The sequence below is a fragment of the Acanthochromis polyacanthus genome, chromosome 9 (genome assembly GCF_021347895.1).
Source record: "Acanthochromis polyacanthus isolate Apoly-LR-REF ecotype Palm Island chromosome 9, KAUST_Apoly_ChrSc, whole genome shotgun sequence".
Classification (NCBI taxonomy): Eukaryota; Metazoa; Chordata; class Actinopteri; family Pomacentridae; genus Acanthochromis; species Acanthochromis polyacanthus.
This window is the reverse complement of record NC_067121.1, coordinates 24632951-24646039: the sequence shown is the minus strand read 5'-3', so window position 1 is coordinate 24646039 and position 13089 is coordinate 24632951. Positions and strand designations below refer to the sequence as shown.

General features: G+C 44.3%; 2 protein-coding genes across 6 annotated transcripts in view; one reads left to right on the top strand and one right to left on the bottom strand.

Moving 5' to 3' along the window:
- The first annotated feature begins 2282 nt into the window (after positions 1 to 2282).
- Positions 2283 to 7797, top strand: fam131aa (family with sequence similarity 131 member Aa). The gene is made up of 5 exons (XM_022203283.2): positions 2283 to 2526; positions 4980 to 5091; positions 5183 to 5365; positions 6542 to 6679; positions 6837 to 7797. The coding sequence occupies exons 2-5, from the start codon at positions 5001 to 5003 to the stop codon at positions 7382 to 7384; spliced, it is 960 nt and encodes a 319-aa protein (XP_022058975.1). The 5' UTR covers positions 2283 to 2526; positions 4980 to 5000; the 3' UTR covers positions 7385 to 7797.
- A 60-nt stretch (positions 7798 to 7857) lies between these two features.
- Positions 7858 to 13089, bottom strand: part of clcn2a (chloride channel, voltage-sensitive 2a) — a 53555-nt gene continuing 48323 nt past the window's right edge. For all 5 annotated transcript variants that reach the window (XM_022203263.2, XM_022203237.2, XM_022203220.2 and 2 more), the window contains 4 exons: positions 12896 to 12934; positions 12703 to 12807; positions 11654 to 11740; positions 7858 to 11540 (listed from right to left, as the gene is read on the bottom strand). In XM_022203263.2, coding sequence (XP_022058955.2) covers positions 11091 to 11540; positions 11654 to 11740; positions 12703 to 12807; positions 12896 to 12934 — 681 coding nt within the window. In that variant the 3' untranslated portion in view covers positions 7858 to 11090. The remainder of the gene's footprint in view (positions 11541 to 11653; positions 11741 to 12702; positions 12808 to 12895; positions 12935 to 13089) is intronic.

Sequence of the window (13089 nt, the reverse complement as noted above, 5' to 3'; positions counted from 1 at the left end):
TAAGTTAAAAATTTAAATTTCTTGACTAATCCGATTTGTTATTTTTGTTTTTTAAGAGACTAATCGACAATTAAAATAACTTTCTCCACTAAAACTAATAAACATGAGGTCAATTGGAAGGAACAGTTTTAAATGATGCAGTCCCACGACAATATTTCTCAACAAAAACTAAATAAACTCAGGATTTGGAGATATGGATAGTCAAAATCAGCAATTATGGACATAGGCGATTGAAATTGCAGCATGCTTTGACATTAATTTTCTCTAAAATTCTACAGTAAAATCAGGTGATATTGTGCATGGTGGTTGCTGGGATGACCCCTGACAAGGCCACAGTGAGAGATCTTTGTCACTGCCTAAGGATTTGGAGATATTGAAAGTCAAAATCTGAACAACAGCATGTATTTGCAGCGGACGTCTCTCAGCCTGGTTGCTCAGCGCCATAGACTGTATATAAAGATGGACGTAGCATCTGGCTCCAAAAATGAAGCCCACCCGGAAGTGCCAAAAACTTGCAATATCACGCCGTCCGCTAGGGTTGGCTCCAAAAAGCTTTTGCTCCATAGACCCCAATTCATCACCGGAAAAAATAAAATTTGATAGACTGATTTTCTACAGCTCAGGATTTTTTTCCCGTTAGTTTTCATGGTCAACATGAGAGATCAGGTGGCCGATCTTAAAATAAATCAATACTGAATTTTAAATAAATCGTTAAAGTTGGTGGAGCCAGGGGGCGTGGCTATACTTGATAGACAGTCTTGTCTGGAATGATTGACAGCAGCAGAAGCCTCTGCGGTAAAATGTGGGCTGGATAAGAGAGTCTTCAGCTCTCAGTCTGGCCCGCCCATAGACTGGTCCTGCCCATAGTTGCTCTCAGGTCCAGCCTGTTTTTGTTTTTTTTTTAGGTCCAGCCTGTTTGATGACACTTTTTATGTCACTGGCTCCAAAAAATCCAAAATGGTGACCAGGAAGTAGCAAAATCTGGGCGTCATTTTCTTCACGTCACAGTTAGTTCACGCCTGCTCAGCGCCTGTGATAACATTACCGTATTACGTGGAATAGCCGCGCAACGCCTAGTGCGGGTGGCTCACTTGACCGCAGTAAGGGCCATGTCCTATCTACTGATTCTTATCTATGGTCCCATCTACTGATTCATATCTATGCACACTAGTGTGATCCGATGCAGTCTCCATGATGACGTTTCAGGAGTATATGTGAGAACGCAAGTACGGACAGTTAAGGTACTGAGAAACGGCCATAGTCTTCTTACTGCAAAGGTACAAAGCTGCTCGTCTTCTCCTCCGGCATCAGGAAACATCTTCAAAGCTTCTTCAAATCCAAACACAATACAATCAAAAGCTCAAACTAACGTCATTGGTGCATTCAGGTGTAGTCGGACAACGAAGTTGCGTTCACAAGCGTTGGTAATCGGAGTATCAGTAATGTAAATCTCCAACGAAAATTTGGGGGGGGGGGTGGCCAATCAGATCACATCCGTATCCCCACGGAAGATCCGCCACTGCACGTCTGTAAAACAATGGCATTTTTTGTGGCCTACAGATACAATAAAGCTGCAATGTTATGCTTACATATTATAAATGGGCACATAAAAGTCCACTTTTTCTGATATGGACATTTTTTTGCAGTTTGAACCTTATTTTAAATTCATTTTCTAAAAGTTAAAATCTAAGTTAATACAGGCCTTTTTTCTGTGATTTTACAAGATATTATCAGAGAACAACAGAAGTCTGTTTTCCATTTTTCAATCCCTAATATATGCATTTTTCTTTCAAATAACACAAATATCTGTAAGATAACTGTATTTTTTTGCTGATTTAAATGCAGTGAAAACAGTGTCAGTAAAAGAGCGATATACCACTATAGTAGTACATTATGGTATTACTATAATGTATATATATGTTCAAGTTTCATCCATCCATCCATCCATCCGTTCTCTATACACCGCTTTATCCTCACTAGGGTCGCGGGGGATGCTGGAGCCTATCTCAGCTGACTCGGGCGAAGGCAGGGGACACCCTGGACAGGTCGCCAGTCTGTCACAGGGCTACATATACAGACGAACAATCACACACACATTCACACCTACGGGCTATTTAGAATAATCAATTAACCTCAGATAGATAGATAGATAGATAGATAGATAGATAGATAGATAGATAGATAGATAGATAGATAGATAGATACCAGCATCAACCTGGAGCTGCAGGTTGATGCTGCTGCTGGGTCTTCTTGGCTGCACGGGGGGAGGAGGGGGGAGACGGGATGACACCGCCTTGCGTTGATGACGCTCGCCATCGGGAGACATTTGGACAGCCTATGTAACCCACATACCGAGCAACAAATGGTGCGTCTGTGCCGGAGATGTAGCTGAAGCTGGACTTTAGAGAAGATGCCCGGCGCCAGTGATCCTCCGCAGAGGCAGCAGCGGGAGGACGCTATCATCTGTTGATCGGATTGGACGCAGTTAAAGCGCATTATCATGAGCCGCCGCGGTCCCACTTCCAGGTAGGAGGAATCACAAGCATCGGCATCGTGGAGGTGCGCATCAAGGGCAGCAGCTCCTGGCGTCTCCTGGCGCTCACATCCGATGCAGGTCTGAAGATATTGGTATGCGGATGGAGGCTTCACGGGTCTCCAGGAGCTGCTGCTGCTGCTGCATCCTCTCCGTGCCTTATTTCCTTCCTGTAATTGTCGCTCATCAATGGCGGGGTGATGTGTTTTTCAACGTGTCACTCCTGGTGCTTGAATGCAGCATTTCCAGAAAAAAACAACAACAAAAAAACAACATCACATCTCAGCACTGCAGCTTCCTCCATTCACTCAGAGCTGCAGGCTGAGCTCGATCCCACTTGTTGGCCCCATCAGTCCCATCAGGTGTCAGACCAGGAGGCATCACTGCTGCTAGATGCGTGCAGTCATGCGTGTGTTAATGTCAAGAAGTCACACCGGTGTGTTTTTTTCCCTGCATTGGTGTGGACAAAATGATCCAAACAGCTCGTGGGAAAAAGAAAGAGACTTGATTCCAGTCGCAGCAGCAGCAGCGTGTGGTCCTTTATTAGGATGGATGCTGATTAGCAGCAGATGCAGGAGAGGAGCTGGCAATCAGCGTGATGAAGTTTTTAAAAAGCAGCATCACACAATTAACAGCTCCAGAGAGGCCAAATCATCTGCAGGTGCACTGGGGGGGGGGGGGGGGGGGGATGAAGGGGAGCAGTCTCAAAAATGTTTGATCAGTGGAGAAATGATAATATTTCTTCAGTTATTTAATTGAAATCTTAAAAAAAATAGTGAAAATAATCAGCAATGAACAGCCAAAAATCCTATTTAATTGACATTAGAACATCATCATATGAGATTTCGGATGTGAAATCATCTAATTAACATTATCAAACCAATAACTGCATCAACAGATTAACAGAAAACCCAGTGAGAGGAATGTGACCTACATGTTGTACAGCACTGGTTCCCACCCTGGGAGTGGGTCACAAGACAGATCTGAGGGGTCACAGGAGGATTAATGTCACAGGAGAGCAGGAGAAACGCTGTTCTTTAACATAAATCTGTGTCCATTTTCCCTATTAGCTTGTGTGTTTGCTGGAAAACGATGCAATCAGTGACAAAAGAGGCCAGAATCAGTGTCATAGACAATGTGGGGCAGCTGATGTTGCTCCATATCGAGGCAAACCTAAAAAGGCCGGGGAGGGGAACCACTGGAATACAGTACAAATGTTGCTAATTTGCATATGACCCACTATAATCCACATTTCTGCCTGCAGTTTTTTATTTAGGTTAAAGTGAAAGCCGATTTCCATTACAAGTGGCTTATTGTATCTGCGTGATTAAAGAGGAGAGAGCTGTCTGTCTGTGGTGGGGAAATCTGTCCGTCTGATCATCACGAGGGAGCAGTGCCGAGCTCCACATGCCTGACATGTGTTGTGTTTATCAGCGTGCAGCACGAGTGACGTCTCACAGGTGTGCCGTGCAGCTGATCCCTCCTCTGAGCAGCGCCGAACGTCACCCGGGCTGGAGGAGCTGCTTGCACCTTCATATCGCCTCCTCTCAGAGTCCCCACCTGCCAGTTTGACTTTGACACACATTTCCTGTCATGTTTGACTCCCGTGTAAGCCGCTGTCAGGTCTTTCTTAGCTGCTCTGGGAGCCAATCTGCTTAAGAATATGTCAAGTCAGGCTCCTGCTCACAGATGTGTTCAGGCAACATGTTCCCTTCTTGTTAAAAATCAGCAGAGAGACACTCGAAATCTCTGTTGTTGCTGCTGCTACAGTAGACACAGATTAAAGTGACCCGTCAGATGTGCTCAGTGTAGGCATGTGTGTTTGTTTTGGACGTGCAGTTGGTTAGGTAGTGCTATCATTTTTAATCTGCAGCTTTGTAGTGAGCAGGCCTGGCAGGAGCTGCTTACCGGGGCTGGACTCACGCCATATGTTTGCCCGGTCGCATAGTGACTGTGGCCGCTGCTCTCTCCTCCCTCCACCCTGACCATCCTAACCGGTTTCACCGGCTTACCATGGCTTTAGCATCTGTGCAGTAAATTTAGGGCATAGCTGTTTGCTTGTCTGCTGGTGGTTTAAACCAGGGATTCCATGCTGTGATTGTTAGTTGTGTTGGTTCGCTGCACTGAGACAACATCTCTGCATGTCCACAATGAGGCCGAGATCCAGGAGTAGAGACAGAAGGGAGAAACAAAGAGAGGAGGAGGTAGGAGGAGGACTCTTTTAAACAGTTTGGGATGCAGCATTTATTTTGGCATGTCGGACACAGATGTGCATTTGTTAGTGTGTGTTTCTTTTTTGAATGTCTCAGAAAAACTGCACAGTGAAAGTACTGGCAATGTCATCAGTGTTTTTGGAAATGCTGAAAGCTGACTGGTGCTGGATTTGACACACTGACAGAGATAGTATGCGTATTTTCAGTTCACCAAAATCTAATCTGTCTTTCAGGTGAAATTTGAGGAGATTGAAATGATTCCAAAGTCAGGAAAATCTCCAGCAGACTCACGAAAAGGTGTCGGCATCCACGAGTTTGCAGCGCTCGCCAGATCCTCCTTAAATGGTGATGGCCTTTTAATGTTTTTATTTTTACATTGTGATTATATGTCTTGAATTTGACCCTCAGACTGTGACCTCTACCTCTCTGGGTCCAGGTATCTCCCAGGCGGTGAGGGATCATGTGACGAAGCCCACCTCGCTGGCTCAAGGCCGGGTCGCCCACCTCATCGAGTGGAAAGGCTGGCCCAAACCTGCAGGTCCTACACAGGCCGCCCACTCCCAGTTCAGCTCCTACTGCCACCTGACTGAAGGGGAGAAGGAGGCCCGCTTTGCTGCAGGTATCCACTTCTGTGACCTTTACCGTCCCTCAACCAGCAGAGCATTTCAGAACCTGTTCATGCGCTGTGCATGTCACATGTGAGGTGAAACTAGCTGTTGTCTGTAAATCGCTCGGTTTAACTCCGGCATCATCTCCTGGTTGACTCCCACCTTCTGTCAAGCACCTAATCCCCCAAGAACTCCTGTCTGTCAGCGGTTCGCTCCGCCCACTGCGGTGTCTCTTGGGTGACGGCTTGTCTTGGCAGCAGATGGTGGCCTATTAGACACTCTCCCAGAACACTCCACTGCCCACCAATGGTACAGCAGCTCCTGTTGTTTCGCTGTGACTCATCGTCTCTGGCGCCGGCAACTTGAGTGTAGTTTGATCAAGCGAGAGAAAGAGAGACAGGAAAGTAGGGTAGACAGCGAGTGTGCATCATGTCCATTACAGAGAGTGTGTTTTTGTTTTCTACACATGTAAATGGACGAACCGAAATGCCAAGCTATTTTGTTGCTGTTATTTTAAAGAAAAGCTTGTGACCTGAAACTCTAAGTTAAGACTGATACCAGCCTCTTAATTGTGTGTTTTTTTCTGTACTATTGTTACTTGAATGTTTTTGCATTTTAGACATGATAAGCAGTTTGACAATGTAAAAAGAAATCCTTCTTGTCAAATTTGGTGTAGCAAATGATAGTCACACATTCATAAAATGTTCTGTATAAAAGCTCATTGTGGGGGAAACATGATAGCGGAGTGATTAGAAGTCTGAACGGTTGAGGCCCTGGTTCAGCTCCCATCATGATCCTCCTTTTCCCACACTTTTTCAGTGTTTCTTTGACTTAAAGGCATTGAAATGTCGCCAAATTCTAAAAAACTCCCACACAAATGCTTAAAAAAGAGGAGGTACAATAGAGGGATTCCACGATTTAGTGGGGAAAAACTCCAGAACATTCAGATTTCCCTGGCGTCTCTCTGTCGGATACATTAATTCAGTGATTCTCATCCCTCATAAGATGTTATGAAACAAATTGCAGGCCCCAAGATATTTTCAACAGAATAATTTCCACACTTTCTCGCAATGTCAGCTTGAGAAACATCTTTACATCTTGGTGTTATTCAAACGAAACAAGAAATTAAACCTTGTTGTGCAGCCATTTCGATTACAAAGATGTATTGGACTTGTTGTGTCTGACAGGAGTGGCTGAGCAGTTTGCCATCGCTGAGGCTAAGCTGCGCGCCTGGGCGTCCATTGATGACGACGATGAGGAAGACTCCAACGATGAAGACTCCCACGCCAACGGACAGACTCACGCCATGGCCACCCAGAGCTCAGGTATCCAACATCACTGCCATTTTGTTCACTTCATCTTATTACAGTCATGGTGGTTTTCATTTTTCCATCATCACTGACAAACCGCCTCATCTCCCCTCCCTCTCCCAACCACGATCCATCCATCTCCAGGTGTTCTGACTCTTTGCTCCTCCCTCAGATGCCACCATGTCCAGTCCTATCACCGGAGCGCCACGCCAGCCTGAGGTGGACGGCGGTGAGGCGGCGCCCTTGGACAGCCTGCTGGACTCCAGCATCGTGGGCAGGCTGCTCTGTGGTCGGCCCGCAGCTCACGACGACCTACATTCATCCCAGACCGACTCACCTACTTTACCCAGCGACTGCTTGAGTCCGTTCCTGGAGGAGGAGGAGGAAGGGGAGGTGAGGCTGGATGGTCTCGAGGAGCAACCGACACCTTTGCAGGAGCAACGCAGCGAAGTCTGCGTCCACAACAAGCCTGAGTTCAGGCCTCGGGGCCGAAGCAGCAGGTTCGACTCCTGCTACTCCACCTCACACTCTGAGTCTCCTGGAGAGGAGGACGAGGAGGACGAGGAGGAGGAAGGCAGCGTGTTCCACGAGGTTCGGGTTTGGCACTGCAGGAGCTTCTTCTCTGACCGGGCGTCCTCTGGAGTGGCGTCATTTGATGAAGAGGAGGAGAGAGAAGAAGAAGTAGTTGAAGAGAAGGAGGAGAAAGAATATTTGATGTGATGTGTTGTTCATCTTTATGTCTCTTTGAGTCTGTGTTGATTCTGGATATGACAATCTGTTCTGCTTCCACCGTACACCTCCTCCTCCACCTCTCCTTCCTCTGATCATCTGTCCTCCACTCGCTGCCTTCTGTCTCTCATCCTCCAGGTCTTTCATACTCCGATCTCACTCCACTGCTGCTGTAAACAGTATATATGTTGGAGAGTTCAACCAGAATGTAAAGCTGTTGTTCAAACTGAGTTTTGTACATTTTTTGTGAGGAGTCACGTGTCGCTATCTCATTGGTTTTCTATGGATATTTTGTAGTGTTGTTTTATCGGGGTCATGCCGTGTCATGTGGGTTGGGCTATGTTTGATATCGGATGCCTGAATGTCCTACATATATAAATATGATTTTTTTTTTTGAAAGAAGATTCTTTGTGGTCGTTTTTATTCCCCTCTGCAAACACGAAGAAGAAACACGATTTCTCGGCTATCTTTTAAACGTGTTTTTCTTTAAATTTAATCATTCACTCATGTACAAAAACAATTTCATGTCCTCTGAAAAATAACAATGGCTGTTGATTTCAAATGCATAATTCTCCTATGTACAATAGCGTGTACGCAGCTCTCATCCGTGTATTTCCATATATACAAAGCATATACAGGCCAGTGCCATATAAAGGGAGATACTACAGGCTTATTGCTTAACTAGATACGCTGCAAATTAGCTTATACACTCTCTACATTTAACTCCTTATACATTATCTTATAGGGCGAGCACTACGTCACATTCTATATGCAAACAAAAAGTTTAGACGTTAATAAATCGTGGCACAAATGTTTACACAGATCAACAAAAAAAGAAATGAAACAGACTTAGTGTGCTGCGGTGAAGTCACATAAGGTTATGGCTCAAAATTGTCGCATGAGGCTAAAACATCCATTTGAAGGTCGGAACAAGGACTCGCACACACACTTTGCTCTACAACAGTTGTTGGACTCGTGGGTGTCACTGGGGCTTCATACACTAGTTACATTTCTCAACGTTGCATTAGAGGCCAGGCCGGGTCGTAAAGATTCGTGTAACATACTGTGGTGGAAATATTTACAGGCCGCATACGGTACAGCACATGTGTGCGTATAAGTGTGTGTGTGTGTGTGTGTTCTGTACAACAGCCGGCATCTTCCCGTAACTCGGAGCTCCTGTGTTTGTTCCTTTCTCATGCTGGAAACGCGCTAAATTCACACTGCAGAAGATATAAATGACGAGAGCGACGGTCTACATCACCCTTATTGAATCAGCCCCACTAAAGCCAAACAAGGCTACATGTGCAGTTAGTTATATTTATGGTAATTACAATGTGCTTCACTGGTGTTTGGAGCCCTGTACTAAGTTTGGCGGACCTTTGGAAGCTGCCTTTGTTCACCGTGTGAATAGATCCCAGCTGATAGTGGATTTCTGGGGCTGATATAGTTCATATTAAATAGTAAAATAATGAAACATACTAATAATGATATGCTGCGACTTGTAGCTCTGCCAAGATCTGCAGAGCGTTTTAAGTAATGTAGTGTGAGCGTCACCTTTACTGCATTATTGATGTAAATTTATTGCATATCAGCTGACACATAAACCAACAGCACTATATCTTAAAATTACAAGCCATTCATTCTCGTCCTCTGGTATATTATTCCAGTGCTAAAGAATAGGTAGTTGTTTAAATAAGTACCATTATGTGCTCATTGGAGTAATTTCTTTGTTCTTCTGTGCTTTCTTTATTTTATTTCTCCATTATTACTCATTTGTGTCCTGATAATGTTTGGCGTCATGTTCACGGGAGGGTTATTTTGGCATGAAGACTCAATTTAAATGAGTAAAGAGTCTAAACCAGATTTGAGCATGGCAAGGAAAGTTTGTTTCGCACATACACAGACACACAAATAAAAGATAAAGCTGATGTTCTGTATGATCTTATTGTCAACAATCCCCCGGAAAGGTTCAAACCCGTGATGCGTTTGCAGCCAAAGCCTCAGCTTATACTTTTAGTAGTAGGTACTCTGAGTCATAAACCTTCATTATTATTCAAAAATGACTGAAAACACAATGAGCCACAGTTCAAGCAGTGTAGTGCTGCTTGACTTCATCCTCCTCTACAATAAACACGGGCAGCGCGGTTTATTTTTTGAGTCAAATCCCACGTATAGCATCCTCTTAATCTACAAATCTGCAGCTTAAAATAGCTGTCAACTGATTCAACATTTACTACTATTGCAGTAACACGTCCTAAAAACAAGCAGCTTTGGGAAATTCTTTCACACTATGCACTATTATAATGGTGAGCTTCACGGTTGACAAATATGAACGGTATTCCACATGCATAAGTCTGGTCCTGTAAATACACGAGACTGAAAATGTGCGTCAATCCACAGCTGGAAACAGTTCCACACAAATAAGCTGTTTACTCCTGTTTTAGTGGGCTTTGATTTAATTGTAGCTAAACTGACAAAACACTGTCACCTAAATGTCCCTTTAGCAGCTGTTGTCAAGCCTTCAAATACGTCAAATTCTCAGTTTGAGGTCGTTCTTCATCTTGAAAACTACATTTTCAACCTTTCTAGAGATATTATCATAGACCACCTACAGTGACAAAAGAGCAGACTCCACCTGCTGAGGAGCATCATGATTGAAATCCTCTAGAATAGCTGCTAAAGGGACCTTGTGATGAGAAAGTTCATAAACATTTGTTTCCGAGACCACGAAAGAAGTCTCAAACTCCGTTAGGCTACACGGTGGTTGTTCACCAGTGTAGCATTGCGCCGCTGTGACCGTGTTGGTTCTTTTTAAAACCACTGACTATACACAAAGATTGATGAACTCTCTGTGATGTCTCCTATAGGTTTTCTGAACAGCGGTCTAAAATCTCAGTGTGTTTACTGTCATCATTTTGGCAGTGCCTAACTCCGACTAGTTCCCACTTGTATCAAGAATGAACACAGGCTTGTGGCTGAGGCAAGAAAAGGACTCTCCTGTGCCATTCCCTTAATTATGCATCATTTTAAACCTGAATACAAGTTAAATGGGTGAATTATATAAACAATCACCCCCCCTTGAGTTATCACAAACAGGGAAACGAGCTAAAGAGGCCAAAAACATTTTTTGTTCCAGGGTGTAAACAGGTTTTATTTCTGCTTTGAAGTTGGACATTTTAATATGGGGTTATATGGAGACTGACTCACTTTTGACACCAGCCTCAAGTGGCCATTTGAGGAACTGCACTTCCACACTGGCTGTATTTTTAATAAACAGAAGTTGCCACTTTGTTAAATCTGGTATCTACACTACCCACAATGCAACTTGTCTGCTAACTTCTCAGCCAGAGATTCGTACGTGTGACGTGAGCAGTGGCTGATGTAGCTTTGAGCCTCAGAGTTGAGTGAAGTTGGGATGTGTTGCTGATTTGAATCTTTCCAAGGGATTTTTTGATGATAATAAAGATATAAAATAAAACCAGCTTTATCCTTCAAACAGGCATTTGCTCACACTCTCACTTGGACTACAACAAACGTTAGAAACACAGGCATCAAGGCTGGACTTGGAGGTGAGTGTGACCTCTACAAACGTAAGAAACGTCAACATTCATGAGGCGACAGTATGGATCTGATCATTCTGATTGATCCTCAGTGTGGGCGATGCTACCCTCTCCCTCAGGTTCTGACTGGTCCTTGTTCAGAGAAGGACTCCCCTGTTCTTGCTCCATTTCGTCCGGCTCAGGGGTTTGGGTGGGGGGTCATAGTCACAGGCCAGCTCTGATTCCTCAGTGTGGGAGGGACTGCAGTCAAAAGTAAACTCCGATTGGTCCTCGGCGAACGAGGGGCTTTCCTGGAGACCCAGCTCCGACGACTGGTTTGTGGTGTCGCTGGGGCTGGTTTCAAACTGCAAATTTGTTTGCTCCGAGAAGTTGACGGGGATCTCCTTGTACTGGAGATCCGGTTGGTCCTCCACGTCCGGAGGGTTGGGTTCCCGTGGCAACGAGAGCCCCCTGTGGCGGATGCACAGCTTGTGCAGTTCTGTTACCTCAGATACACTCGTGGTGTTTCCACTGTCTCGGAAACTGGCCAGGGGAGGGCGCACTTTCACTCCGGTCACCGTCACGGAGCCCTCGATGGCCTTACGCAGCTGGAGGAGCAGAGAATCACAGAGGCAGTGGAAGTAAAAAAGAGAGGTCGAGAAAGGTGAGAATTAATGATCACATTAATAAAACATCACAGATTAAAATTAAGGAAACACACCTCTTTCAGAGAAACCACTCCGACTAGGCGTCCCATGCTGGTCACGTATGCGTGATCCAGACCCAGCAGAGAGAAGATAGTGTGAGTCTGTGGAGGAGGAGGAGAAGGAGAGGTGGGTCATGGCCTGGATACAGACTCAGAAGGGGCTCATTTGCATTTTGGATCTGGGTTATGTAAACTGTAATGCTGGGATCAGACTGCACCATATTTTTGCCTTTCAACATGGTCACTGTGTCAGACGAAGTGTCCCAGAGTCATAAATTCACAGCGGCTCTTCGCAGATGGACCTGTTTTATGGTTTGTATGAGACGATGCCAAAGACTTGCCCAGGATCAACTTTACAGGTTCATGTGATAACAAAATATACAATGGCAGTTTACAGGTACAGCGTGCGGCTGCAGAGCTGGTGATTGATTTGGTGTAGCTCTCTTGGTGTTAAGGGGACAGTCGAATGAAAGCAAGTTTACTGGATTGAGATAAATCATCAGTCCTCTATTGCTTGTCATGTTTACAGTGATGTTACAGCTCAACATCACAGACCGTGTTTTTAGCAGTCAAACCAGGCGAGGCAAGATAATAAAAAACATCCTAAAACGGAACGTCCAGTACAGTGTGCTGTATGGGTGTTCCACTATGAAACACTACACTGGTTGGTCGGACTGTTCATGCAGTCTGAGCACAAAACCACTTCTAAATTTTGACCACTGTCATAAGGTGCACACATTCATTATGTCCTCAGTTTTATCATAACTGCGCACTAATATTAATAATGTTGACTGACGGATTTAAAAACATCTGAAAATGTTCATGCCTCCATTTGCACTTTAGGTTGGAAGACATACTATTATATTTTGAGAGCATAATGCTTATGTAATTCAAAAGTCATCAATTTTTCAAATATCACACCCTGTCAGTAATTAGAAGGAAAAATACACATGGCTTCCACATTTTTTGTGTGTATTTACAGATAAATATTAATATTTTTCCACAGAGGGTAAAGGGTGAAATTAATTTCACAGTGTATTGATGGCTTTTTGGTTATATTGCACCTTATGCAGAGACGTTTGCTCCACCAGCTGGAAGGGGGCAGGATCAATCTTGCAGTTCTTGAAATCCACCGGCTCATCGAGCTGCTGCTCCTCCCACTCTGCTATCTGCAGGGAGAAGGATGACAGGACACTAACTTTAAAACTATGAATTATAAAACTCTTTTTCAAATATTATGTGTTAGTTTGTTCTCACATCTGAGGGAGTCATACAATCTTCCACTTCAGTGGAGTCCTGAAAATGAGAAAATTCGGTCAATATTTCTTTGTTCTGATAAACATACAATGTTTTACATAGAGTAAGACTGCAAATCAAAACTTAACATTTTATTGTAAACATAATACACACATCACTCAGGGGTCACTTGCTTGTGTGTAAACCAATCAAAC